The sequence below is a fragment of the Capricornis sumatraensis genome, chromosome 9, assembly GCF_032405125.1.
Source record: "Capricornis sumatraensis isolate serow.1 chromosome 9, serow.2, whole genome shotgun sequence".
Taxonomy (NCBI): Eukaryota; Metazoa; Chordata; class Mammalia; order Artiodactyla; family Bovidae; genus Capricornis; species Capricornis sumatraensis.
In genome coordinates, this window is record NC_091077.1 from 12,862,576 (window position 1) to 12,885,558 (window position 22,983).

Consider the following 22,983-nt stretch of genomic DNA (forward strand, 5'->3'; position numbering starts at 1 on the left):
GGCTTCCCAGCACCATCCGATCGCATCCCAGACAGTAGCCTCTCATGTAACTCATGATAACCACGCAGCAAGGAAACCACCCGCAGCCTTGCTGCCGTGGGGCCCAGATCAGTCTGCGGTGGTGGCTGCTCCGTACATTCTGAGGAGCACTGCCAGTCTCTACTCCCCAGGCCCAGCTGTGACAAGCCAAAAATGTCACCAGACGATCTTCTAAGTGTCCCCTGGGCAGGGCAGAATCACCTCTGATTAAGAACCCCTGCAGTGCAGGAATGCCTGCTTGTCCCCACTTATCAGATGCAGAAACTGAGGTGGCAGGCGAGGTCACGACCTTTGCTCAGGCTCTCCAGGCTAAGCAAGGTGGCACTAATGGTCGAATCTGACTCTCCACTACACTGCACATGCCCACTTTTACCCACCTTCTGCTTAATTCAGTCAGTCCTCACAGGTGGTGCAGTGGTAAAGAATCTGCCGTCTGTCAATGAAGGAGACACAGGTTCAACCCCTGGGTTGGGAAGATCCCCTGGAGGAGGAAATGGCAACCCACTCCAGTATTCTTGCCTGAGAAATCCCATGAACAGAGGAGCCTGACGGGTTACAATCCATGGGGTCGCAAACAGTCAGACATGAATGAGCACACACAACCCCCTCAGGGTCTCTAAAGACACTGAGACCTTTGCATCCTATCTGTCCAGAGGAGACAGGCGCAATGACCACCACCAGACCCTGCACACAAAGTGACAGCCACCTGGTCAGTCCCACTCCACAGCTTCTGCGGCTCAGAAAGCTCTCCAGGGGAGACAGAGGATGACACTGTTGGCCAAGGAGACCCAGGAGCAGAGGCAGGGAGGCGGGCCCACATGCTCATGCTAGGCGAAGGCCAAAGTGAGTTAAAAGTGAGTAAAAGTGCTCAGAGCAGCTTGGTACCCAGGAAAGGGATAGGAGTGATGAGAGGCGGGGAGAACCTCAGAGAAGGAGCCGAGGCTGGTACAAACACCACCTCTCTGTCTTCGAGGCCAGCTCACTGTCGCCTGGAATGTTGCAAGCCCCACCAGAACCTGGCAGGCCATCCTCCAACACAGGCTCTAGCGGTGACATTGAGGAGCCGGGTCAGACCTTGCTAGACCCATCTGAAACCCTCTCCAAACCCCGTGCCTTCAGGCTGACCTCTACGACAGGGCCTGCCTAACTGACCAAAACTCATCTCACAGCCCAGCTCAAGAACCCACTGGGGCACATTTTAAAAGGCTCTGGATGCAGGCCAAGGGGTCTGGACTTGGCCTCTGGGGGTGAGGCGGGGATCCAGGAGACCCCGAGATCAGGTACTTCTTTTCTGGGAATGGCACTAAGGGTCTCCACCTCCACACCAGGGTTGGTCTCCCTTCACTTCTATTCCTCATGAAGACAAGGTGTTTAGGGCTCTGAGCCGGAGCCTGGCACATGCTTAATGAAGGCTTTCAATGTGCTGTCCCGTCTGCCTAGAACATTCACCCCTCCCTGCCCCAGCTCCCCACAACCCCTACCCACCCTGCCCCCAGCAGGCTTATTATTCAGAGCTCAGCTCACCTGAAAGCGTCAGGACGCCAAGAATCTAATGCTTTGCCCCCTACCCCAACACCATCATTTCACTCCATTTTACTATATTCCTGAACACAGGACTATCAGAAACACTCTTGATCATTTGTCTGGGGTTGATCACCTTCACTAAAACAGAAGTTGCTGAGAGCCATTCCCTGGGCCCCAGCAGAGAGTTGGCACCCATGCGACATCAAACTGTCCCCAGGGTCCCTTTACTTTGTGGCTCTCACCCGCCAGGCTATTGTGGCTCTCCTCTGGCGCCATAGGGCTGTGCACCCTACGTCCTCACAGAAAAGTAATTATGTAGAGTGCTTTCTCCAGCTCTAGGCACACAGACTCACTGCTCCCTTCTTGGCCATCCACACCCCATGGCCTGCTCCTTCCAGTCTCTGCCCTGCTTCCAGCTAGCTCTGTGACTGGGGGAAGCCCCCATACCCTTCAGTACCCAGCCTAGAGCCCTGCTGAGGCCCCAGTCTGCAGCCAGCCTCAGCCCAACCAGGCAGGGAGAAGGTTTCATTACGTGGGGCTGCTGGCCCAGTTTCTACCCCTCCCAGAACCAGGAGGCCAGCCAAAGCGGGGAGGAGGGCCCAGCCCAGGTGGGGGCAGTTCTAGGAACTCTGGGGAGATCGGGGGAAGGGAGGTGATCATTAAACCTAGATCTGCCTGATACCACTCAACCCAGCCGTTTGTGGTTCCTGCCTCACGTGCTGAGGATCTCAAGTCAGCGTTCCCAGGACCCATCGGTAACAGCCTTGCAGTTAGACTCCCTGAGAGGAGGAACAAAAAGTAGAGGTGGTCTGACTGGGGACCAAAGTGAGGAAAAGACAGTCCAGCCAGGCTCCATCCTTCTAACCACCTCATTCTGCCAGCCCACAGCTCTGGGATCCCTGACCTCTCGGCTCCCATTAGGAGAACGGGGGTGGGGGATGCCCTAGCCTCTGGGAGAGAAGCTGCCACTGATCTGGTTCCCTGGGACACCAGGAAAACTCGGTCCACAGGGGTACGGACCCATCCCTCGGGAAGGGCAAGAGAAAAGTCCTGGACAGGGAAATCCCACCAGGGAATCCAAAATAGTGTGACCTCGTCCCACCACGCCCCTCAAAGGCCAGCTCCAGGGGATTGAGGGTTGGGACTGAGAGTCAATCAATCCCAGCCCACTGATGTCTAGCTGGGCTCCATGTGGAGCCTCGGTTTCCCACCCTGTACCACGGAGAAGATCTAAGCCAACTTGGTGGTGATGGTGAGCCATCAATGAGCTCATCTAACCAGCAAGCTCAGCACAGGGCCTGGCCCAGGAAATGCACCGTAGAGGCCAAGCGCTGGGACGGGTAGCACCAAAGGTCTGGGTACCTGATTTGAGCCCCTTCTTGGTGAGCCACATTCACCCCACCAGAGCCTCCAAGACACAATGAACAGAGCTTTATAAGCTCACCTCCCAATAACTCACCTGCAGAGAACTGGTGCCTGAAATGCTGGGAGGTCCCAACCTCTAGGCTTGAGCCTCAAGGGTCTGGTCACAAAAAGTGCAAATAGAATCTCAGGACCCTAAACTACTCAGGTCAGGGCGTATGTGTGTGTGTCTACCTCCCTGCCTATATCTGGGGTGGGAGTGGGCCAGAGGGTGGTAGACAAGATGCCGGAGCTAGGTGTTCCAGACTATTTCCCAAGCTGTCCACACAAACACCCACCTGGCCAGCTAGCCCCTTGGAGCAGCCCGCAGAGGCTTGCCCAAAGGGTAGGTAGGGGCCCAAAACCTGGCAGGGATGAGGTACGAGAAAGAAGAAACCCCTCAGGTTTGGCCCCAAGCTAACACCTGGCCAAGAAAAGAGGGGGGCGCACCTTGGCACGTGTCTTTTGATCATACAGGTTTCTCCGGACCTGCTCCCACACCCCCTCCAGCCTACTTAACCCAAAAGCTTGCCTCCCCCTCCCACTCCCAAAGCTCCTACCGAAGTTCCTCAACCTACCTGATCGCCCCTGTATCTGGCTCTCGCCACCTGCAACCCCTCTCTTGGAATCCTAACCCCAAGTGACCCCCGCAAACATCCCAGGGATCTCCTAACCGCCCCCACTCGAACTAACTCCGCCCACACCCACCCTGCCCCACTTCCTGGGCTTCTCCTCAGCCGCCCCCAAGCTTGTAACCTGACCCACCTCCTCCAGCGCCCCGACGGTACCTGCAAGCCCGGGCCCCTCCCCGCCCCCCTCCCCCGCCTCAGGGCCGTTTCCCTCCGGCCACGCCGCTCTCTCCTCCTCCCCCATTCCGCCGGCCCTGAGCCTGACTCCTCCTCCCCCTCCCCCTCCGGTCTCCCCCGGCGCCTCCTCACTTTCCCTCCACCAGCCTCCCTCCAACTTCCCGGGCCCCCCGGCACCTGCCCCGGCATGGCCTCGCGCCCCTCTCGCGGGGAATGAGAGGAGGAGCTCTGGGCCAGATCCCGACGCCCCCAAGCTCCGCGCCCCGACCCGGAGCTGAACGCTCAAGGCCGCTTGCGGGGGCCGAGACTCCCCGCACTCGCCGGCCCGGCCACAGTGTAGAATGCTAGCCAGGTTCCTCTCCCGTCGGAGGAGGCCCCCGTGTCCTCCCCTCTCAGCCCTTAGCCGGACCTCAGATGCCCTCGGGCCGCCCCGGCTAGAGGAGGCCGGAACCGGGCCTGGGACAGGCCGCCTCACCTGCGCCGTGGCCGCGCTCCGGGGGCTCCCGGCGGGCTCCGCAGCGGCAGCTGAGGCCGGGCCTGGGCCCGGGGCGCGCCCCCCTGCGCCGGGGCCTCGGCCTCCGCCTCCGCGGCCTCCGCGGCCTCCGCCTCAGCAGCAGCGGTAGCCGCGGCGGCCATTCATTGTGGGCCAGGCCGCCCCAGCCGAGCGCCGAGCGAGCGCTAGGCGCGCCGCCGCCGCAGCCAGGCCCGGGAGAAGCGGCCGTGGCCCCGCCCGTGTACCGCCCCCGGTTCCCGCCCCCGAGGCTAGGCCAGCCGAGCGCCGAGTGCGGCCCTTCGTCCCTCCCCAGTCTCCTCCCTCTACCCCTCGGAATCCCGGTCGCAATCTAGGCTATCCTGGAGAGTTCGAGTCCCGATCTCCCCACTTTAGTCCCGCGACCTTAAGCAAGTGGCTCTGTCTTTCGGAACTTTAGTTTCCCGGAAAAAAGCAAAGAGTAATGCCTGCTGTTTATTGTGCCAGGCACTGTTTTATAGGTTCTTTATGGGATTATTTCGTTTAAATTTCACGGTAATATCTTTAGGTAGGAATAAGAAAGGCCCAGAGAGGTGAAGAAACGTGCTCAAGATCACACAGCAAGGAATTGAAGACGGGTGCTAGATTCAAACTCAGGCCCAATAAACAACAGTAAAAGTTAGTACGTGTATGATGCTTATGCGACGCCAGATTTTATTCTAAGCATTTAACTCATTTAATTTTCATCACAACTCAAAAACGAACGTTTAAAAAAATTTTGCCCATTTTGCCGACGAGGAAAGGGTTTGCTATGTGAGAGCCTACTCTGTACATTTTCAAGGCATTCTGCCCTTTAATCTTTGCTTTGTCTTGGAAGTTAGGAGTCTTTTTTAACAGGTAAAGACGGTGAAGCCCAGAGAGTTTAAGTAACTTGTCAAGAGCATGTGGTACTACGGGGATTCAAACGCGGTAAATCTGATTTCAGAGCCTGAGTGATTCCTGCAGGGTCCCCTGAAATGATGTGTTTTACAGAAGCCAGCACACAGCAGACGATCAGTAGGTATTGGATTTCTCCGCTTACCGCCCCTCCTCTGAGCCTCACTTTCCTCATCAGTGAAATGGGGCTAGTGACGGGTCTCCCCCCGGCCCTCTCGCCCCTCTCCAAGGGAAGACGCAGTGATTAAGTCCACCGCACAACACTTTCAGCGCTTTTCGCCATGCCTTTTGATCCCAGCGGTCCACTGTAGTCAACCATCGCTGATTGACTGAATTCTGTCACATGATCTGCCCGCCCACTGTGCCAACATGTCGGCGCCCAGGTCCTAATCCGGGAAGCGTGCACCGAGACCAGTTCGATTTTCGGTGTCTCGAGAGACGGTGAGAAGGGCCTGGGAGACGCGAGGAGGGATCCGGACCATGGGTGGACCCGCTCGAGAGCTTCTGGCTTCTCAGGGACAATTCTCCAAAGACGGGGGGTGGTGTCAGTTTACCGAGGTCCCGGGGTCTCTTTAGTCCCTACTTTACAGTTGTGTAGGCCACTCGCCCCGGGAACGCAGCTATCTGATGCTTTGGCTATTCCCTCCCCTACCCTTCCAACCAGGATTGGCGGGCAGAGGCGCACGCGGATGTCCCGTGCGAGGACCGTTCTGTGGCTAAGCCCGACTCTCCGCTCCGTCCTCAGTCTCTACAGAGCCCGGTTTATGGAGGGGCAGCCCCAAGGGCCGCCGAATCCAGCAGCCATGGAGAATGGCACCGACCCGAACAGAGAAGAGCGCCCACCTGGGTTTCAGGAGACGACGATCACCGAGGGGGCAGCCAAGATCGTCTTTCCCAGCGCCAACGAAGTTTTCTACAACCCAGTGCAAGAGTTCAACCGGGACCTAACGTGAGCAGGGACCCGGGGTCAGCTTGGCAGAGGGCAGTGGGTCTGAGATAGAGGGGTGTGAGCTGACTCTCCGTCTCCCGCAGATGCGCTGTGATCACGGAATTTGCTCGTATTCAGCTTGCGGCCAAAGGAATCCAGAGTGAGTGAAGGTCCAGGCTCCTGATGGGCAGGGGTATCACACAGAGCTCTCTCGGTGCCCCGCCCCTTCTGTCCCTGACCTTCCAGAAAGGCTCCAGCCTTACATAGCAGGTCCTGGGCTCAGCTCCTTAGCCTGTCTCCAGAGACGATTTTCTTCCCTGCATTTTCTGTATACTGACGAGTTCGTGCATGCTCAGTTGCTCAGTCGTGTCCAACTGTTTGCGACCCCATGGACTGTCCAGGCTCCTCTGTCCATGGGATTTCCCAGGCAAGAATACTGGAGTAGGTTGCCATTTCCTGCTCCAGGGGATCTTCCCCACCCAGAGACTGAACCTTTATCCCTTGCGTCTCCTGCTTTGCAGGTGGATTCTTGGCTGCTGAGCCACCTGGGAAGCACGTGCTGAAGAGTAGGGGGAGGTTTCTCAGAGGGCGCGTTGATATCCCCTGACTTGTGCTTCTGGGTGGCTGCAGTCAAGGTGCCAGGTGAGAAGGATGTGCAAAAGGTGGTCGTGGACTTGTCAGAGCCAAAGGAGGACAAGGCTGAACCGAAAGAGGGTGCAAACCTGGCCCTGGAAGACCAGCCTCGAACAGCCGCCGTGGGGGAGATCTGTGAGGTGGGGCCTGAACAGAGGAGGCAGCAACCCTGGAGTCTAGTGGGTGATGAAGGAAGGAAGGATCCTGGAGGGGAAGGGCTAGAGGAGGTGGGCGGTGGGGGCTCCTTGAGGGGTAGGGGATCCATCAGAGGATGGTGGTGTGGATGTGAATGGGGCTCTGCTTACTCCAACAGGAAGGCCTGAGAGTGCTGGAAGGCCTGGCGGCCTCCGGCTTACGTTCCATTCGCTTTGCTCGAGAGGTGCCTGGTCTCCGATCCGTGGTTGCCAATGACGCCTCTGCCCGAGCTGTGGCTCTTATGCGCCGTAATGTGCAGCTCAACGAAGTGGCCCACCTGGTACAGCCCAGCCAGGCAGATGCCCGGTAGGTGCTGGGCCTAGAGTGCTGGCCACTGGAACAAAGTCACCTGGGGTCACCTCCTGGCTGTGTCATATTCTTGCTCTATGACCTTGAGAGAGTGACTGTAGCCTCTCTGAGCCTGTTTCCTTGTCTGTGAAACAAGGATAGTAGTTTTATTGGGGTTGGTGTATTGATTATAGTTTGTGCTCACAGGTGGATATAAATACCATTATGGACTCCATTTCAGACTTCCTGCACTTTTAAAAAATATTTATTTATTTTTATTTATTTATTTGGCTGCCCTGGGTCTTAGTTGCGGCACCCAGGATTCTCCATCTCCGTTGCGACATGCGAACTCTTAGTTGCAGCATGTGGAGTCTAGTTCCCTGATCAGGGATGGAAACCGGGCCCCCTGCATTTGTGAGCGTGGAGTCTTAGCCACTGGACCACCAGGGAAGTCCCACCTTCTTGCACTTTTATTCAGTCAAGTGAACCAGCGTATATCCAGTGCCCGTCACCATTCTTACTGTCAGGACTGCATTGGTAAACAATACAGACAAAACCCCTGACCTTGTGGAGCTGATAATGCAAGGATCAGCAAACTACAGCCTGCCAGGCCCACAGCCTGTTTGTGTGTGTGTGTGTGTGTGTGTGTGTGTGTGTGTGTGTGTGTCTGTGGTTTTTTTTTTTTTAATGGCCTGCTATCTAAGAATGTCTTTTACATTTTTAAAGGTTTAGAAAAAGAAGAATATGTGACGGACCACGTGTGGCTCACAAAGCCTAAAATATTTACTACGTGACCATTTATAGAAAATAAATGAATTAAAAATATTTGCTGGGGACTTCCCGGGCTGTCCAGTGGTTAAGACTCTGCTTCCACTGCAGGGGCTCAGGTTCCATCCTTGATTGGGGAACTAAGATCCCACATGGTTTTCTGACCATATTAGAATCTAATAGGAAACACAGATGATGGCAAATAAGTAAACTGTAGTGGTGAGAAGTGCTGGAGACAGCGGGGAAATCCAGGGTATAAAGGGTGGAGGAAGGGAGGGAGGGTTCCTGTTATAAATAACTTAGTCAGTAGAATTTACATTTTCTCACCTGCAGAGAACAACAATTAGTTTCAAATCTGTGGAAGATTGTTGAATTAAGACATCTATAAACTGCCTGAAATGGTGTCAGTTATATATGTGCTATGGGCTTCCCAGGTGGCTCAGGGGTAAAGAACCTGCCTGCCAGTGCAGGAGACTTGGGTGCGATCCCTGGTTTGGGAAGATTCCCTGGAGGAGGAAATGACAACCCACTCCACTATTCCTGCCTGAAGAATCCCATGGACAGAGGAGTCTGGTGGGCTACCGTCCATAGGGTCACCAGGAGTCGAATACAACTGAGCGTGCACACACACGTATATGTGTTACATCAGTATTGACTAGCTTTTTTTTTGGCCACACCAGTCGGCAGGTAGGATCTTAGTTCCCTGACCAGGGATCAAACCCGTGGCCCCTGCAGTGAAAGCGTGGAGTCAGTCCAAACCACTGGACCACCAGGGGACTCTCTGTATTGGCTATTATTATTGCTATTGTTAGATAAGTAGCAGATCCAAGGAGGAAAAGTTAATACAGTTAGCAAGTGGCTGAGCCAGGATCTGAACCTGGGCAGCTGGCCTCCCAAGTCCAGGCCCAAACCATCACATGGCGTGAGTGTGGGGCTGTGGAGGGGGGGGGTCCCCTGGGGCAAGGGGCTCAGGATCTGCCCCCTTGCTCCCAGGATGCTGATGTACCAGCACCAGAAGGCGTCGGAGCGGTTTGACGTCATCGACCTCGACCCTTACGGCAGCCCCGCCTCTTTCCTGGACGCCGCTGTGCAGGCTGTGAGTGAAGGAGGTGAGGCCAGCCTGCTGCGGGGGACCGTGCGCAGTAGGGCTTGGGGCGTTACAGAGTCTTCACTGCTCCGTCCCTCCCCACAGGGCTGCTGTGCGTCACCTGCACAGACATGGCGGTCCTGGCGGGGAACAGCGGGGAGACCTGCTACAGCAAATACGGGGCCATGGCCCTCAAGAGCCGGGCCTGCCACGAGATGGTGAGAGGCCTCCGGGCTCGCCTCCCCGCCCTCCAGACCTGCTCAGCTTCCTCCAGGCAGCCAGAGGCAGATCCATCCCCAGATGCTGACCACAAACGCGTTCTTTTTTTTTTTATATATATATATATGAAGTTTATTTATTTTTATTTATTTATCCTTGGCTGGGTTGGGGTTTCATCGCTGCACGGGCTTTCCTCTAGTGGCGGCAAGCGGGCGGCTACTCCCAAGTTGCGGCGCACCGCCTTCTCTTACTGCGGAGCATGGGCTCTAGAGCTCCTGGGCTCGAGCACAGCCTCGCTGCTTGTGACGCACAGGTTTATTTGCTCCGAGGCATGTGGGATCTTCCTGAATCGGGGATGGAATCCATGTCTCTTGCCTTGGCAGTTGGATTCTTTACCACTGAGCCATCTGAGAATCCCGACAAGCACGTTATTTCTTTTATTATTATCTTTAAAAAAAATTATTTTTATTTATGTATTTAGCTGTGCCAAGTCTTAGTTGCTTAGTTGAAGCATGTGAACTCTTAGTTGCTGCGTGTGGGATCTAGTTCCCCCACCAGGGATTGAACCCAGGCCCCCTGCACTGGGAACGTGGAGTCTTAGCCACAGGACCACTAGGGAAGTCCTGACATGCATGTTTTTAACGAGCATAATTCTTGAAGAGCATGGCTGCAAATTGGTTGGGGGTGGGGGGGTGGTGGTGGAGAAGTTTTGCCTAGGATAAGAGTGGGTGATTACATTCTCCTTTTTCTTCTTCTTTTTTTTTTTTTAAATATTTGTTTATTAATTTGGCTGCACTGGTCTTAGTTTCGGCATGTGGGATCTAGTTCCTTGACCAGGGATCGAACCTGGTCCCCCTGCATTGGGAGTGTGGAGTCTTAGCCACTGGACCACCAGGAAAGTTCCACATTCTTCTTTCTAGTATTCTCTATTTCAACAACCGCCGTCTGTTTTTGGGGTTTTTTTTTGGCCACGCCTTGTGGCTTGCAGCATCTTGTTTTCCCGACCAGGGATTGAGGCTTGGGCCGTGGCAGTGGAAGCCCTAAACGTTAGACCACTGGGGAGCTCCAGTGGTCAGTGTTCTTTTTAAAGGCAGTTTTTCCGGTTTTGTGTTTGGCTCTGAGTTCAGGTCCTAGTTTTGCTGGTGGCTTTGGACAAGTGACTTCACCTTTTCTGGGCCTCCGTTTTTGCATCTGTGAAATGGGTGTGATGTTGGCCCAGAGCCCATGGGTTGCTGAGGAGATTCAAGAAGGCAAGGCTGCCTGTGTCAAGGGGGTGGAAAAGGAGGGCTCCTGTCCTTGGTCTTCAGGAGCCCTGCTGTCAGGCCAGCCTGGGAAGTGCTACCCCCTTGCTGTGTCAGCCTCACTGCAGCCTTGGGCCGCGTCACCCAGCACGGGGCACACATCCAGTGTTAACTGGAAGCCGTTTGGTTAACAGGTCTGTGCTTTCTTTCCTTGGGCTTCCCTGGTGACTCAGTGGTAAAGAATCCACCTGCCATACAGGAGCCACAGGAGACTCGGGTTTGATCCCTGGGTCCGGAAGATCCCCTGGAGAAAGCCATGGCAACCCACTCCAGTATTCTTGCCTGGAGAGTCCCATGGACAGAGGAGCCTGGTGGGCTAGTCCATAGGGTCACAGAGAGTCAAGAATGAGTGAAGCAACTTAGCACGCACGCGTGCTTTCTTTCCTTAATCATTTAGTGTCCCCAGTAGGGCCAGAAAGAGACAGACTGGTGTGATTTTACAGATGGGGAAGCTGAGGCTCTCCCTTGCCAAGGGTCACTCAGCGCTGGGCTCAGAATGTGACGAGCCGGTCCTGCCGCTGTACCTGTGAGCCCCTGGTGTGGCTCCGTGTAGGGAAGGTGGCAGTAAGGGCAGGGCTGATGGCTGGCACCCATCCCCCACACCAGGCCCTGAGGACTGTCCTGCACAGCCTGGATCTCCGTGCCAACTGCTACCAGCGCTTCGTGGTGCCACTGCTCAGCATCAGCGCTGACTTCTATGTACGGGTTTTTGTTCGTGTCTTCACTGGCCAGGCCAAGGTCAAGGCCTCAGCCAGGTAGTCTGGGGCAAAGAGGAGTGATGGATGGAAAGAGGCAAGAGGGTCTTTCCCAAGGTTGGTTGGTGGGTGGGGCCGGACATGGTCCTGCCTTGGGGAAATGTTGGGGGGTTCCCAAAGGGAGCCCAGTCAGTCTGAGGGAGGAGCTGGGATGTGACTGTGCTAGGAAGCGGCGGCTACCCTTGTCCCCCACAGCAAGCAGGCGCTGGTGTTCCAGTGCGTGGGCTGCGGGGCCTTCCACCTGCAGCGCCTTGGCAAAGCATCAGCAGCTTCCGGTGGCCGGTGAGCAAGGGTGAGCTGGAGGGGAAGGGGACAGCCCAGCCAAAGTTGCCCCCCGACCCCAACCTTACTCCTTTTTGAACAGGCTCAAGTTCTCTGCAGCCTGTGGTCCCCCCGTGGCCCCTGAGTGCGAGCACTGTGGGCAGCGACACCAGGTGGGGCGAGGCGGGTCGGTGGGGAGCATTTGAAGGCGGAAGGCCTGACGTTCTTGGTCCCTGCTCATCTGGCCCCTGTGTGTTCGCAGCTCGGTGGCCCCATGTGGGCAGAGCCCCTCCATGACCTGGAATTCGTGGGCCGTGTCCTCGAGGCTGTGAGCGCCAACCCTGGCCGCTTCCACACCGCAGAGCGGATCCGAGGAGTGCTGAGTGTCATCACAGAGGTGGGGACCGGGGACTGTGAGCAGAAGGGGGGCAGCCATCCGTCCTTGATGGGCCCCACACCTATCCCATGGCCCTGTTACAGGAGCTCCCGGACGTGCCTCTCTACTACACGCTGGACCAGCTGAGCAGCACCATCCACTGCAACACACCCAGCCTCCTGCAGCTGCGGTGAGGCCGGGCCTGGGCTGGAGCCTGTGCCTGACCCCCAGGGTGCCCTTGGGCGAGTCGGGCCCCTCTTGGGCCAGAGTCCCCTGGAAAGTAGAGATCAAACATAAAGCAGGTCTAGGGCATGAGGGCTGAGACCAGTTCTTAGAAGCCGTGAGCCCTCACCAGGGGGGATGTTAGGATCTTGCGGTTTGGATGGCTGGCATCATGCAGGCGGTGCAGTCACCGGCAGATATACAGCCATGCAAGTCCATGAAACTAGGCTCACAGCCCCACACGTGGGTCAGCACTGACTTTCAGGTCTGGCCCTCCCCCTCGCCATCCCTCCTGGTCCCCAGGTCGGCCCTCCTCCACGCCGGCTTCCGGGTCTCCCTCTCCCACGCCTGTAAGAATGCCGTGAAGACAGACGCCCCCTCCTCGGCCCTCTGGGACATCATGCGGTGCTGGGTGAGGCCCGGCCTAACCAGGTGGGATAGGGCAGGCAGGGGGGTGGTCAGTGCCAGTGCCCTGACCTCTGACCTTTGCCTCCCAGGAGAAGGAGTATCCAGTGAAACGGGAGCGCCTGTCAGAGAGCAGCCCAGCCTTCCGCATTCTCAGGGTGGAGCCCAGGTACGGGCATGGTTACGGCTGCCTACAGGCTCGGGGAGTAGACAGCCCAGACACTTCCCCTCATAGACACATGCTCATTTTTCAAGTGAGCTCCGGAGTCCATCCACTCTCTGCACCCCGTTCTGTCCTCTCCCTCCTCTGGCCCCAGTTCTGCTCGTCTGGACCAATGCAGTCCCCATGCCCCTGGTCCCCCAGCTCCTCCCCCGTCATCAGCTCTTCCCCAGACAGCAGCCAGAGGGCGCCTGTGAGCACAAGTCAGATCCTGGCCCTCCTCTCCTCAGCCCTCTGTGGCTCCCACCTGACCCAGTGGAAACAGTTGTGGCTGCAGGCCCTGTAATGTTTTCCCATCACTTCCCTGCTCTGGCCCCCTACCCCCGCTCCTCCACCCTGGCCTCCTCACTCAAACTTGGCAGGCCCAGCCTCTGCAGGGCTGTTCCTTCTGCCTGAGTGCTGCCTTAGGCCCCCGACGGCTCTTCCCAGACTTTCTTCCTGTGTCCCTGTTGCCCTGTTCTCACCGCACTCCTTCCCAGACTGCCCGTTGCTCTACCCTGCTCCCTTATGTCCGCACATGATATAATTTGCTAGTTTCTTCCTTTATTCTTTCGGCTGTGTGGGGTCTTCATTGCTGTGCACGGGCATTTTCTAGTTGGAGTGAGTGGGGGCTACTCCCTGGTTGTGCTGCTCGGGCTTCTCATTGTGGTGGCCTTTCCTGTTGTGGCTCTAGGTGCACAGGCTTCAGTAGTTGGAGCATACAGGCTTAGTTGCTTCATGGCATGTGGGATCTTCCCGGACCAGGGATTGAACCACGGGCCCTGCATTGGCAGGCGAATTCTTAACCCCTGGAGCACCAAGGAAGCCCAGTTGTCTGACTTCTGACTTGCCTCCTTGCTCATCTGTCTTAGGCATTAGAATGCCAGCTTTACTGGCGGCAGATTTGAGGCCCACTGTAGGCACTTGATAAATGTTTATTAAATAAATGATAGAAGCCCTACACCTGCAGACAGTTTTCCCAAGGTGCCTCGAGCTGCACCGAGGCGGGCAGGCAGCCTAGGTGGTGTGTGCCCAGTCGCCTGGCAGATGCCTTTCAGCCCCCACTCCCATTTCCCTAGGCTGCAGGCCAACTTCACCATCCGGGACGATGCCAACCCCAGCTCCCGCCAGCGAGGACTCAAGCGCTTCCAGGCCAACCCTGAGGCCAACTGGGGTCCCCGGCCCCGTGCCCGGCCAGGGTGAGCGAGAGTAGGGTGAATGAAGGTGGGGCTTAGCTGGGGGGGAGTGGGCACAAAGGCCGATGGAGCCTCCCCTCGTCTCCCTACACAGAGGCAAGGCAGCAGGAGAAACTGTGGAAGAGAGACGTAGGCTGCTCCAAAATAAGCGAAAGGAGCCGGTGGAGGACCCGGCTGAGCGGGCCGCCTGGCTCAAGACATTTCCCTGCAAGAGGTTCAAGGAGGTGAGGTCCCCCCCACCCCTCAACCGAAGCACCCATGGGTTCTCCTCCTGGCCACAGGACTGGGCCAGTGGGCCAGCAGGGCTGGGGGAGGTGGGACCAGGCAAGTGGGTGGGAGTGAGCTCCCTATCCAGGGAAGGAACCCAGTGGAGGCTGCTGTGCTTCAGAACCGGGTTCATTCACACCCATTGTATTCCTACCAGGGCACCTGTCAACAGGGGGACCAGTGCTGCTACTCACATAGCCCCCCCTCACCCAAGGCCACTGCTGAAGCCACCCCCACTGACTGTCCAGAGGCCCCCAGTCAGAACCCCGCTGAGCCTGGGGCTGCTACTGGTCCAGGCATAGAGTGAGCTAATAAAGACCTTTTCACTTTCCCCCGACTGTCATTTGTCTGAATGGGGAGGCTGCCTGGGGTTTCTCTGTCCATCTACCTAAGGGGCTCTGTTCATCTCTTCAGCTCCTTATCTGAGGGCTGTTTCTCTGCCCATCTGTTTTATTGAGTTTATTTAAATATGTTATTTGGCTGCACTGGGTCTTAGTTGCAGCATGCAAGATCTAGTTCCTTGACCAGGGATCTCAAACTGGGATGCTCTGCACTGGGAGCTCAGAGCCTTAGCCACTGGACCACCAGGGAAGTCCCTCTGTCCATCTGTTTTAACCCCCTTGGTGAGCTCTGTGCATCTGGCATGTTGGTCCCTGCCTGATGAGGTGTTGTCAGTGTTTCTAACTGGAGTGTTCTGTCTGTATTAGGGAGGTAGGGAGTTAACGGTTGCCTGCAAGGCGCTTTTGTTTGTTTAGTCCCTAAATGGAGTCCAACTCTTCTGCAACCCCTTGGACTGTAGCCCACCAGGCTCCTCTGTCCATGAGACTCTCCAGGCAAGAATAGTGGAGTGGGTTGCCATTTCCTTCTCTAGGGGATCTTCCTGACCCAGGGATGGAACCCGAGTCTCCTGCACTGCAGGCGCCTTCTTTACCGCGGAGCCACCCATTTGCTGGCGCCTGCGATTCCCAAGGTGGCCACGGGGCGGCAGCCGTGCGCTCACGCCCACGGGGGCCTTTACCCTCTTCCCCTTCTTCCCATCCTCCAAGCGTGGGCGCGCCCCCAGTACTCAGACCTGTCCTCTAGGCACTGCGCCCGCATTTGGGCTTGCGCCCCAGTGTCTCCTCCTCCTTGCCGCCTGGTTTCTCTGGCCCAGCTGCCCCTGAGGGCCCCAGTGGCGGAAACCGGACCGGAACCAGGCGCCTCCTGCATCCGCTCCAGACCAGGTGCTTCCTGCCCTGTGGCCCCTTGGGCTTGCACACTGAGGCACCAGAAGCCTGTGGCAACCCTTTCCCCGCCAGAGCCGGGGAGGGTGGCAGCATTAAGGAGAGGACAGGCAGAATCCCCACCCTGCCACGTGGTAGCTGTGGGACCGTGCAGGCACCCCTTTCTGGCATCATATCGTCTGTACAATGACCCTAAACCTATTCCAGAGCCCAGAGTTAACTCAAACATTCGGAACTGTACTCTGGCTTCCCTGGACAGGAGGATGGTTGTCTGTGGGGTTCTGGGTTTCACTTGATTCCTGAGTGTGAGCCTGCTTGGTGATTCAGTTGTGTCTGACTCTTTGCCACCCCCATGGACTTGCAGCCTGCCAGGCTCCTCTGTCCACAGGATTTCCCAGGCAAGAAGACTGGAGTGGGTTGCTGTTTCCTTCTCCCGGGGATATCTTCCTGACCCAGGGATTGAACCTGTGTCTCCTGCATTGGCAGGGGCCTGACTGGGCACTCCTGGGCACAGGGCAAAGCGTGACTGACCCAGGTGGGAGCACACCCAGGGTGGTAACAGGGTCGTACCTTGAGCTTCATCATCATTCCAAGATACTCACCCAATGTCCACCCTGAAGTGGCCCACACTGCCGGACAAAGGCCGGGGGCCTCTCAGCTGGGGCCATGTGAGCCTGTGGGGAGAGGCCCCGGATGGTGGGGCCCTGGTGGGCGCGCCTATCAGAAGGTTCGGCCACCAGCACTGGCCGCACCTCCCCAGCTGTGGTGTTTTTCTTTCACCCTCCTAGCCCTGGTGTTCGATGTGGAGGGTGCACCGGGGGCCCAAGACACTGGCCCAGGCTGGACACCCAGGGCCAGACTGTCAACACTGCCCTGCAGTCATTGCAGGGTGGGGTTGGCAGAAGAGCAGGGAGGCACTCTTGTAGAAAGAGGAACCGGGCAGGCTGAGGAGGCGAAGCGGGCCCCTGGGTCACGAGGTCCCAGCAGGGCCGGAAAGGACTCTCCACCCCCATCAGCATGGGACAAGGGGTATTCAAAGCTGGAGGACAGACCCAAGTAACATAGGGACTGCTTCGTTTCCGCCTCAGTTTCCCCTCTGCATGCAACTGGGCACCTCACTCCCAAGGGTGTGTGCTGGAGCAGGGATCCTGCAGTGCCTGGGAGACAGAAGGTGAGGCCTTGAGGGTGACAGGCGGTCCTGCCTGAGCCGGTGGGGGGCGGGGCCCGGAGGCCCGCTCTGGGGGGATCCCCGCCCGCCGGGTTTCCTCCGGGGTCAGCCCGGCTCCTTATCAGGCGCGGCCAGGCAGCCAGGCCCTTATCTGCACTGGCCCAGCATCCTCCAGCCGCTGCGCCAGGGGTGAGAGGGAGGAAACCGGGCCGCCAGGGGCGGGGTGAGGGTGGGCGGCCTGGAGCTGCTCACTTTCCCTGGAGGGACCTGCCCTGGTGCCGGCACTGCTTCTGCCGCGGTGGCCCTTGGGAGCCAAGGAAGAGGGGCGGCCCGACGCCACAGCCTGGACAGGGCGGCCGACTAACTACCAGGGCCACGGAGCACAGAGGCTGGAGCAGGGTGCTGGTGTCTCGCCTGAACCTGGAACCGCATCCTAGCCCTGAAGGACAGAGTCAGGGCCATCTGCAGGCAGCTGCAGCGGTGCTGGGGTAAGAGTGGAGTGGGCCTGAAAACGGGGGATCCGAGACCCACCTGCAGTCATTCATTCTTTCCTGCCTTCATGCATCTGGTGGGCCCACTAAGAGGCCGAGCAGCTTCCCCAGGGTCTAGCTAGGGAAGACAGGGCAGAGGGGCTAGCAATCCCTGACGTTGCCGGGACATGCCGGGCTGCGAGGCCAGCAGTGAGCAGGGCTGTGGAGGCAGGGTGCGAAGGGGTGGCTACGGCTTGTGGGTAGGGTGGGTGGGAGGATGCCAGAGCCAGAGAGAGGACTTGTGCATGACTGTGTGCCGGGGAGTAGGGTTAGTATCCAGAGTCATAGTGTCAGCAGTGGAGTCATGGGGTTTGTAAGGGGGAGATTTGGGGGGAGGGGGTCACTGGAGGGATTATGGAGGACTTTCAGGGTCTGACACGGAGACAGTGAGAAGAGCCTCAGGGTTATAGCCCAGGGCCCCATGGTCAGCCCGGGGGCAGTGGTAAGTGAAGGTCAGTCAGCCATGGAGAGTTTGCAAGGTCCATAGTGTCAATGAAGGGTCTTGGATCTGAGGGTTATGGGGGCATCCTGTGGTCAAAGGGTCTGTCATGGGTTCCCTGCCTTGCCCCTCCCTCCAGCCTCCAGACCAGAGATGGTTCTGGAAGAAGGGAAATTTGCTCAGGGGCTCCACAACTAAGGCCTCATGGGTCACAGACAGCTCAGAAGCATCACTGCTGAGCTCAGTGCTGCCCTGCACCTCAGTGGGCACCCCCTGTCCTTGTGTTGGACCCCCTCCCATGTCCTGGGAATTTCTGGGCCCACTTCCCATCTGCCTTTGCCCGTTGGACTGCCACCCCACCCCCACCCCAGTCTCCCTCCAGGTGAAGGCTTGCTATGTTGGGCTAAGGGTAGGGGGTGGCATCTGCCTCCTCCCTCCCCACTGGCTTCATTCCTCCCACAGGTGAGCACCCCCTCGGGGTCCATGTGCCCGCCCGAGGCCCAGGCGGAGGTGGGCCCCACCATGACCGAGAAGGCCAAGATGGTGTGTGCTCCCAGCCCGGTGCCTGCCCTGCCCCCAAAGCCTGCCTCGCCTGGGCCCCCAAAGGTGGAGGAGGTGGGCCACGGAGGCTCCGCCTCGCCACCCAGGCTGCCCCCTGGCGTGCCAGTGATCAGCCTGGGCCACACCAGGCCCCCAGGGGCAGCCGTGGCCACCACAGAACTCAGCACGCTCCGTCCCCCACTGCTGCAACTCTCTACCCTGGGAACCGCCCCACCCCCCCTGGCCCTGCATTACCACCCTCACCCGTTCCTCAACAGGTCAGTGGGGGACCGGGGCCTGGGGGGAATCGAGGGGCAGGGTCCTTACCCACAAGGCATTAGTGACCCACGACCCCTTACAGCCTCTACATTGGGCCAGCAGGACCTTTCAGCATCTTCCCTAGCAGCCGGCTAAAGCGGAGACCAAGCCACTGTGAGCTGGAGCTGGCTGAGGGTGAGTATGGGTTTATGTCCACCCAACTGTCTCTCCAGGGGCCCACGTCCGCCCTATAACCTTCCACTGGGAAAAGTGATGCCCCTGCACACAAACACACACAGGGGCTCAGTCCTCAGGTTACACTCACATAGCAAAACCACAGACCCATGGCCAGTTCTACCCAACCCCCGTCACCCAACAAGCCACAAGGATTCATGGCAAACAGCACAGCATGGGGGCTCTGCTCACATGCACAGCCACACAAAAGACAGCCACAGGACCACAACCACACAGGAAGCAGACACACAACCACAGCCGCTGAGGTCCGTGGCCACACCACCACAGCCACATGGCAGTGATCACACACCACAGCCATGTGGATATGCAGTTCACATGGCCGCCTGAGAAAGGACAGGACCAGTCACGATGAAAGAAACTCAGACTCACGAGCACACCCAGCCGCACAGAGGGACCACACAGAATGGGAATCACGAGGACAGCTCCCCAGCCACATTCCCGAGGGAACCCCAGCCGTTGACATAAAGGAGTGGACAGAGGTACAGGAGGCTTCGGTTATCTGCAACTTGGGCCTGTGATAGTCCTTGTCTAGGCAGTTTGGGGGCTTCCCTCCTAGCTCAGTGGGTAAAGAATCTGCCTGCAATGCAGGAAACCTAGGGTTGATACCTCTGTCGGGAAGATCCCCTAGAGAAGGAAATGGTGATCCACTCCAGTATTCTTGCCTAAAGAATCCTATGGACGCAGGACCCTGGCGGGCTACAGTCCATGGGGTCGCAAGAGTCGGACACGACTGAGCACCTAAACCACCACCACCAGGCAGCTTGGGAGTGGGGGTGCGGGGGTTGCTAACTGAGCTACACGTGGGTCCTACACGTGAACCCGTTGGATGGAGAAAGCCTCAGTCCACTGCCAGTGTTGAAGTCCCCCGAGAGGTGTTGGGAGTCTCAAGTAAGGGTAGATGGGGGTGCCTGCCTCTCTTGGGCCATGACGCCAATCCTGCCACTCCTATCCTCAGGGCATCAGCCCCAGAAGGTGGCCCGGCGCGTGTTCACCAACAGTCGGGAGCGCTGGCGGCAGCAGAACGTGAACGGCGCTTTCGCTGAGCTCAGGAAGCTGCTGCCAACGCACCCGCCCGACCGGAAGCTGAGCAAGAACGAGGTGCTCCGCCTGGCCATGAAATACATTGGCTTCCTGGTGCGGCTGCTGCGCGACCAGGCGGCGGCTCTGGCCGCAGGCTCCGCCCCTCCGGGGCCCCGCAAGCGGCCGGCGCACCGAGGCCTGGACGATGGCGGCGCCCGTCGCGGGTCGTGTCGCAGGGCCGAGGTAATGGCGCACCCCCAGCCCGCGCCTTCCGGCGGCCCCGACAACAGCCGCGGCGGGACGGGCCGACCCATCAAGACAGAACAAGCGGCTGTGAGCCCAGAGGTGCGATGACCTCCACGGTGTCGCCTCTGAGCTGAAGGGCACTGGAGAGTCAGCCCAGGGCCATCTAGGAAGGGGCGGACGACGCGCTCGCAGGGCCTGATCTGCACCGAACTCCCCCGAAGAAGGACCAGTGAGGAGTCCCCTACAGGGGAAAGGGCCCCGCGGTCCCCCAGGGCGACCGTCGCCCCCAGGGGCTTGAAGACCCTTTTATCGCCCACGGCTCGCTGGAAGTGGCCTTGTCCGCGTACCCCTTACGCGGGGTGAGGTCCGGGAACCAACACTTCAGAGCGGCCATTGGACCCAAAGGGGGCCTAATTTTTCCGACCTGGGGTCACCGAGGGAGTCAAGCAGGGGCCTGAGAACACGCTCCTTTCTCACTGGCGCCCTCTCCCGGAGACTGAGAGATCCGCACTCCTCGACGGTGGCGGTGGCCGGCCTGGCTCGAGGCTGTGAGGCGCGGAATCCACGCGGCGACCCCATCCCACCGATCCCGAACCTGTCCCGCACGACTGCGTTAGCGAAGGCTCGGGCGCTCTTGCTTTTGTTTTTCTTTATTTCTTTATTTCACATACACATTAGCCATTCAATGGAGAAGCCGGAGAGAGTCAGGCAAAGATGGTATAACAGAAGCGCAGTGACGGGGGCGGGGTGGGGTGGGGCGGGGCGGGGCGGAGAGGGAACGTACGGGCTGGCTGCCTACTTGCATTCCGCTAGGACACTGAAAACCCAGAAAACAAAACAGACAGTAAACTACCCTTGTTTCTTATGTATCTCAGTGCAGAGACGGGGGTGGAGGGCAGAGAGAGGAGGAGACCAGGCTGAAGGAAGAGGAGCGGAGGGACGGGGACGCTAAGGGGGAAGCACACCAAATCCATTAGTACTATATATAGAGATACTCGTATATACTGCGTTTCTTAGCCTAAGAAGAAACTTGTTTGACGGGACGGGCGGCCTTTGCGGTCCGCGATGCTGGTGCTGGTCGGGCGCACGGATCTCCCGGGCCGAAGCGGGGCTGGCCCAGGCTGGCTGGCGGGGAGACGGGGGGGGGGGGGCGCCCCAAGGGTGGGTGGGGGGAGCAGAGGCGGGGCTGGGGTGCCCCTTGGGCTCTCGATTGGGGGACGAAAATTCTCGTGACTTTATTGCTCCTTTATTTTCTCTCGTGTGTGGGGGAGGGTCCGTTCAGCACGGTCGGGGTGGGGAGATGGTGGGTCGTCTGAGCCACCCGGCCCCTCTGGGACCCAGAGCGCGGCGTCCGCTCCGCCAGCACGGGGGTGAGAACAAGGCACTAGGTCGGCCGGCCAGCGCGGGGGCGGGTGTGTAAGGCAGTCGACGGGGGTTGGTTGCAGGGTGGGTAGGATGGGGCTGTGTGCGGGGCCGTGTGCGTGCGTGCGTGCGTGCGCGGGCCTGGGCGAATCGACCTGTCAGCTTGGCTGGTCCTATCCTGGAGCGTCGAGCCTTCCCCGTGCTCCCCGGAGGGTGACGGTGGTGGGGGGGCGGGGGTGGGAGAAGTGATGTCGAGTCGCGGGCGCCGGGGAAGGGGGAGGGTGGGGTGGGGAAGAAACTACCAACTTGCCGAGCGCGCTCCTGATAATGCTGGTGAGGGTCAAGTTGGCGTCTGGCTCAAAGAAGGACGCTTTGGGGACCTCTGAGGGAGGGAGGGGACCTTTGTTCGTTGGCATTGACCTCTGCGGGGGAGGGGCTGGGGACCCGCCGCCGCGCCCCCGGGCCCGGACCGTGGATCGGGCGAGGAGGGGGCGCTGGGCCCCAGGGAAGGGACGCCCGGGGAGACCCGCGGCCAGAGCAGCCCGCCGCCGGGCGCACGCCGCTGTCCCGTTCCGTTAAACTCAACAAAGAAGGGATATGCGTGTTCCTAACAAGTGCAGGATATTTAATTGATTCATAAACTTATGTATAATAGTTTGTGGGTTTTTTAAAACGTACTTTATAATGTAAGAAGCACCAGGGTTTTTATGTTGAATTATCTTTAAAATAATTTTCTCTCGTCCTTTTCCTTTTTGATCTTGTGTTTTTAATGTCGAGGTTTTTTTATTTTAATTCTAAAATGTGAACGTTTCCTTCAGCCCTCCCACCGAAACCGAGAACGAACGACGAAGCAAATAAAAACCCCAGATCATCCTCGTCAACGCAGGAAAACGACTTAAAAAAAAAAAAAACTGAAAACGAACGAAAAAAAAAAAAAAAAAGGAAAAAACACTCAGCTTTCGTTATCCCCGCGCAGGGCGGGGCAGGCCCGGTTCTTTTAGCGTCCCCAGAGCCGCGAGGACATTACAACAAAAATAGAATTTTTTTTTCTTAATCTCTTAACATACAAAGATAGGAAAACTCTCTGATGCATTGCACTTGGTTCAATGAAAAAAAAAAAAGTTCATTTCCCCCATATATATTTTTGTGGGTTTTTTTTTTTTCTCTTCTAACACGTCCCCACATCTCCTGTCGCCCTCGTCTGCCCCTCACAACGACACTTAGGAAAGGAGCGGCCCCCCACCCCCGTGCCCACCCGGGCAGCCCTACAGGGCGCGCTCCCGCCCCGGCCCAGCTGGCCTGCAGCTTCCGACCTCGCCTGGGCGGGCGCCCCGCAGACCCCCTGCCCCCGAGGGCCCACCGCGCCCGCCGCCCCGATTGTCTTCGAGGGAAGGGGCGCGCGCGGCCGGGCAGGGGAACGGGGTCCCTTCTGCTCCCCTCTCAGCTCTGACCCTGTTTAGCCAACCAAACTGAAAAATCATTGCACTTTGACCGCGCGTCACGCCCGGCCCACCCGGCCCCCCACCACCCCCCGCCCTACTCCCCACGACCCCCAGGCTCCCGCGGGTTCCCCCGTCCCCTGCTTCTCAGACCCGGTCTTCCCCGAGGGCTGCACGCGGATGGGGGAGGGGCTTCACTCGACTTCCAACAAAAGCCACCCCTGGGGC

The 22,983-nt window shown here is 58.3% G+C and overlaps 2 protein-coding genes across 3 annotated transcripts; both read left to right on the forward strand.

The window, feature by feature from the left end:
* Positions 1–5,553: 5,553 nt before the first annotated feature.
* On the forward strand, positions 5,554–14,582 carry TRMT1 (tRNA methyltransferase 1). 2 transcript variants are annotated; one of them, XM_068980110.1, is made up of 17 exons: positions 5,554–5,616; positions 5,840–6,124; positions 6,208–6,263; positions 6,734–6,876; positions 7,050–7,237; positions 8,981–9,096; positions 9,180–9,292; positions 11,201–11,349; positions 11,545–11,631; positions 11,714–11,783; positions 11,873–12,007; positions 12,091–12,176; positions 12,512–12,620; positions 12,706–12,782; positions 13,892–14,011; positions 14,103–14,232; positions 14,433–14,582. In XM_068980110.1, exons 2-17 carry the CDS (start codon positions 5,865–5,867, stop codon positions 14,580–14,582), a joined length of 1,989 nt encoding a protein of 662 aa, XP_068836211.1. In that variant the 5' UTR covers positions 5,554–5,616; positions 5,840–5,864. The 2 variants fall into 2 exon arrangements, with proteins under 2 accessions (XP_068836211.1, XP_068836212.1); XM_068980111.1 differs by having other exon boundaries at positions 5,557–5,616; positions 5,921–6,124.
* A 1,969-nt stretch (positions 14,583–16,551) lies between these two features.
* On the forward strand, positions 16,552–22,250 carry LYL1 (LYL1 basic helix-loop-helix family member). The gene is made up of 5 exons (XM_068980679.1): positions 16,552–16,669; positions 18,098–18,453; positions 18,537–18,628; positions 19,644–20,671; positions 22,135–22,250. The coding sequence occupies exons 2-4, from the start codon at positions 18,119–18,121 to the stop codon at positions 20,060–20,062; spliced, it is 846 nt and encodes a 281-aa protein (XP_068836780.1). The 5' UTR covers positions 16,552–16,669; positions 18,098–18,118; the 3' UTR covers positions 20,063–20,671; positions 22,135–22,250.
* Positions 22,251–22,983: the final 733 nt, after the last annotated feature.

Coding starts and splice junctions, on each gene's coding strand:
- LYL1 (XM_068980679.1), top strand. CDS start 18,119: ATGTGCCCGCCCGAGGCCCAGGCGGAGGTGGGCCCCACCATGACCGAG. Junction 18,454..18,536: donor CCTCACCCGTTCCTCAACAG/GTCAGTGGGGGA, acceptor GACCCCTTACAG/CCTCTACATTGGGCCAGCAG. Junction 18,629..19,643: donor TGAGCTGGAGCTGGCTGAGG/GTGAGTATGGGT, acceptor TCCTATCCTCAG/GGCATCAGCCCCAGAAGGTG.
- TRMT1 (XM_068980110.1), top strand. CDS start 5,865: ATGTCCCGTGCGAGGACCGTTCTGTGGCTAAGCCCGACTCTCCGCTCC. Junction 7,238..8,980: donor CCCAGCCAGGCAGATGCCCG/GTAGGTGCTGGG, acceptor CCTTGCTCCCAG/GATGCTGATGTACCAGCACC. Junction 11,632..11,713: donor TCAGCAGCTTCCGGTGGCCG/GTGAGCAAGGGT, acceptor CTTTTTGAACAG/GCTCAAGTTCTCTGCAGCCT.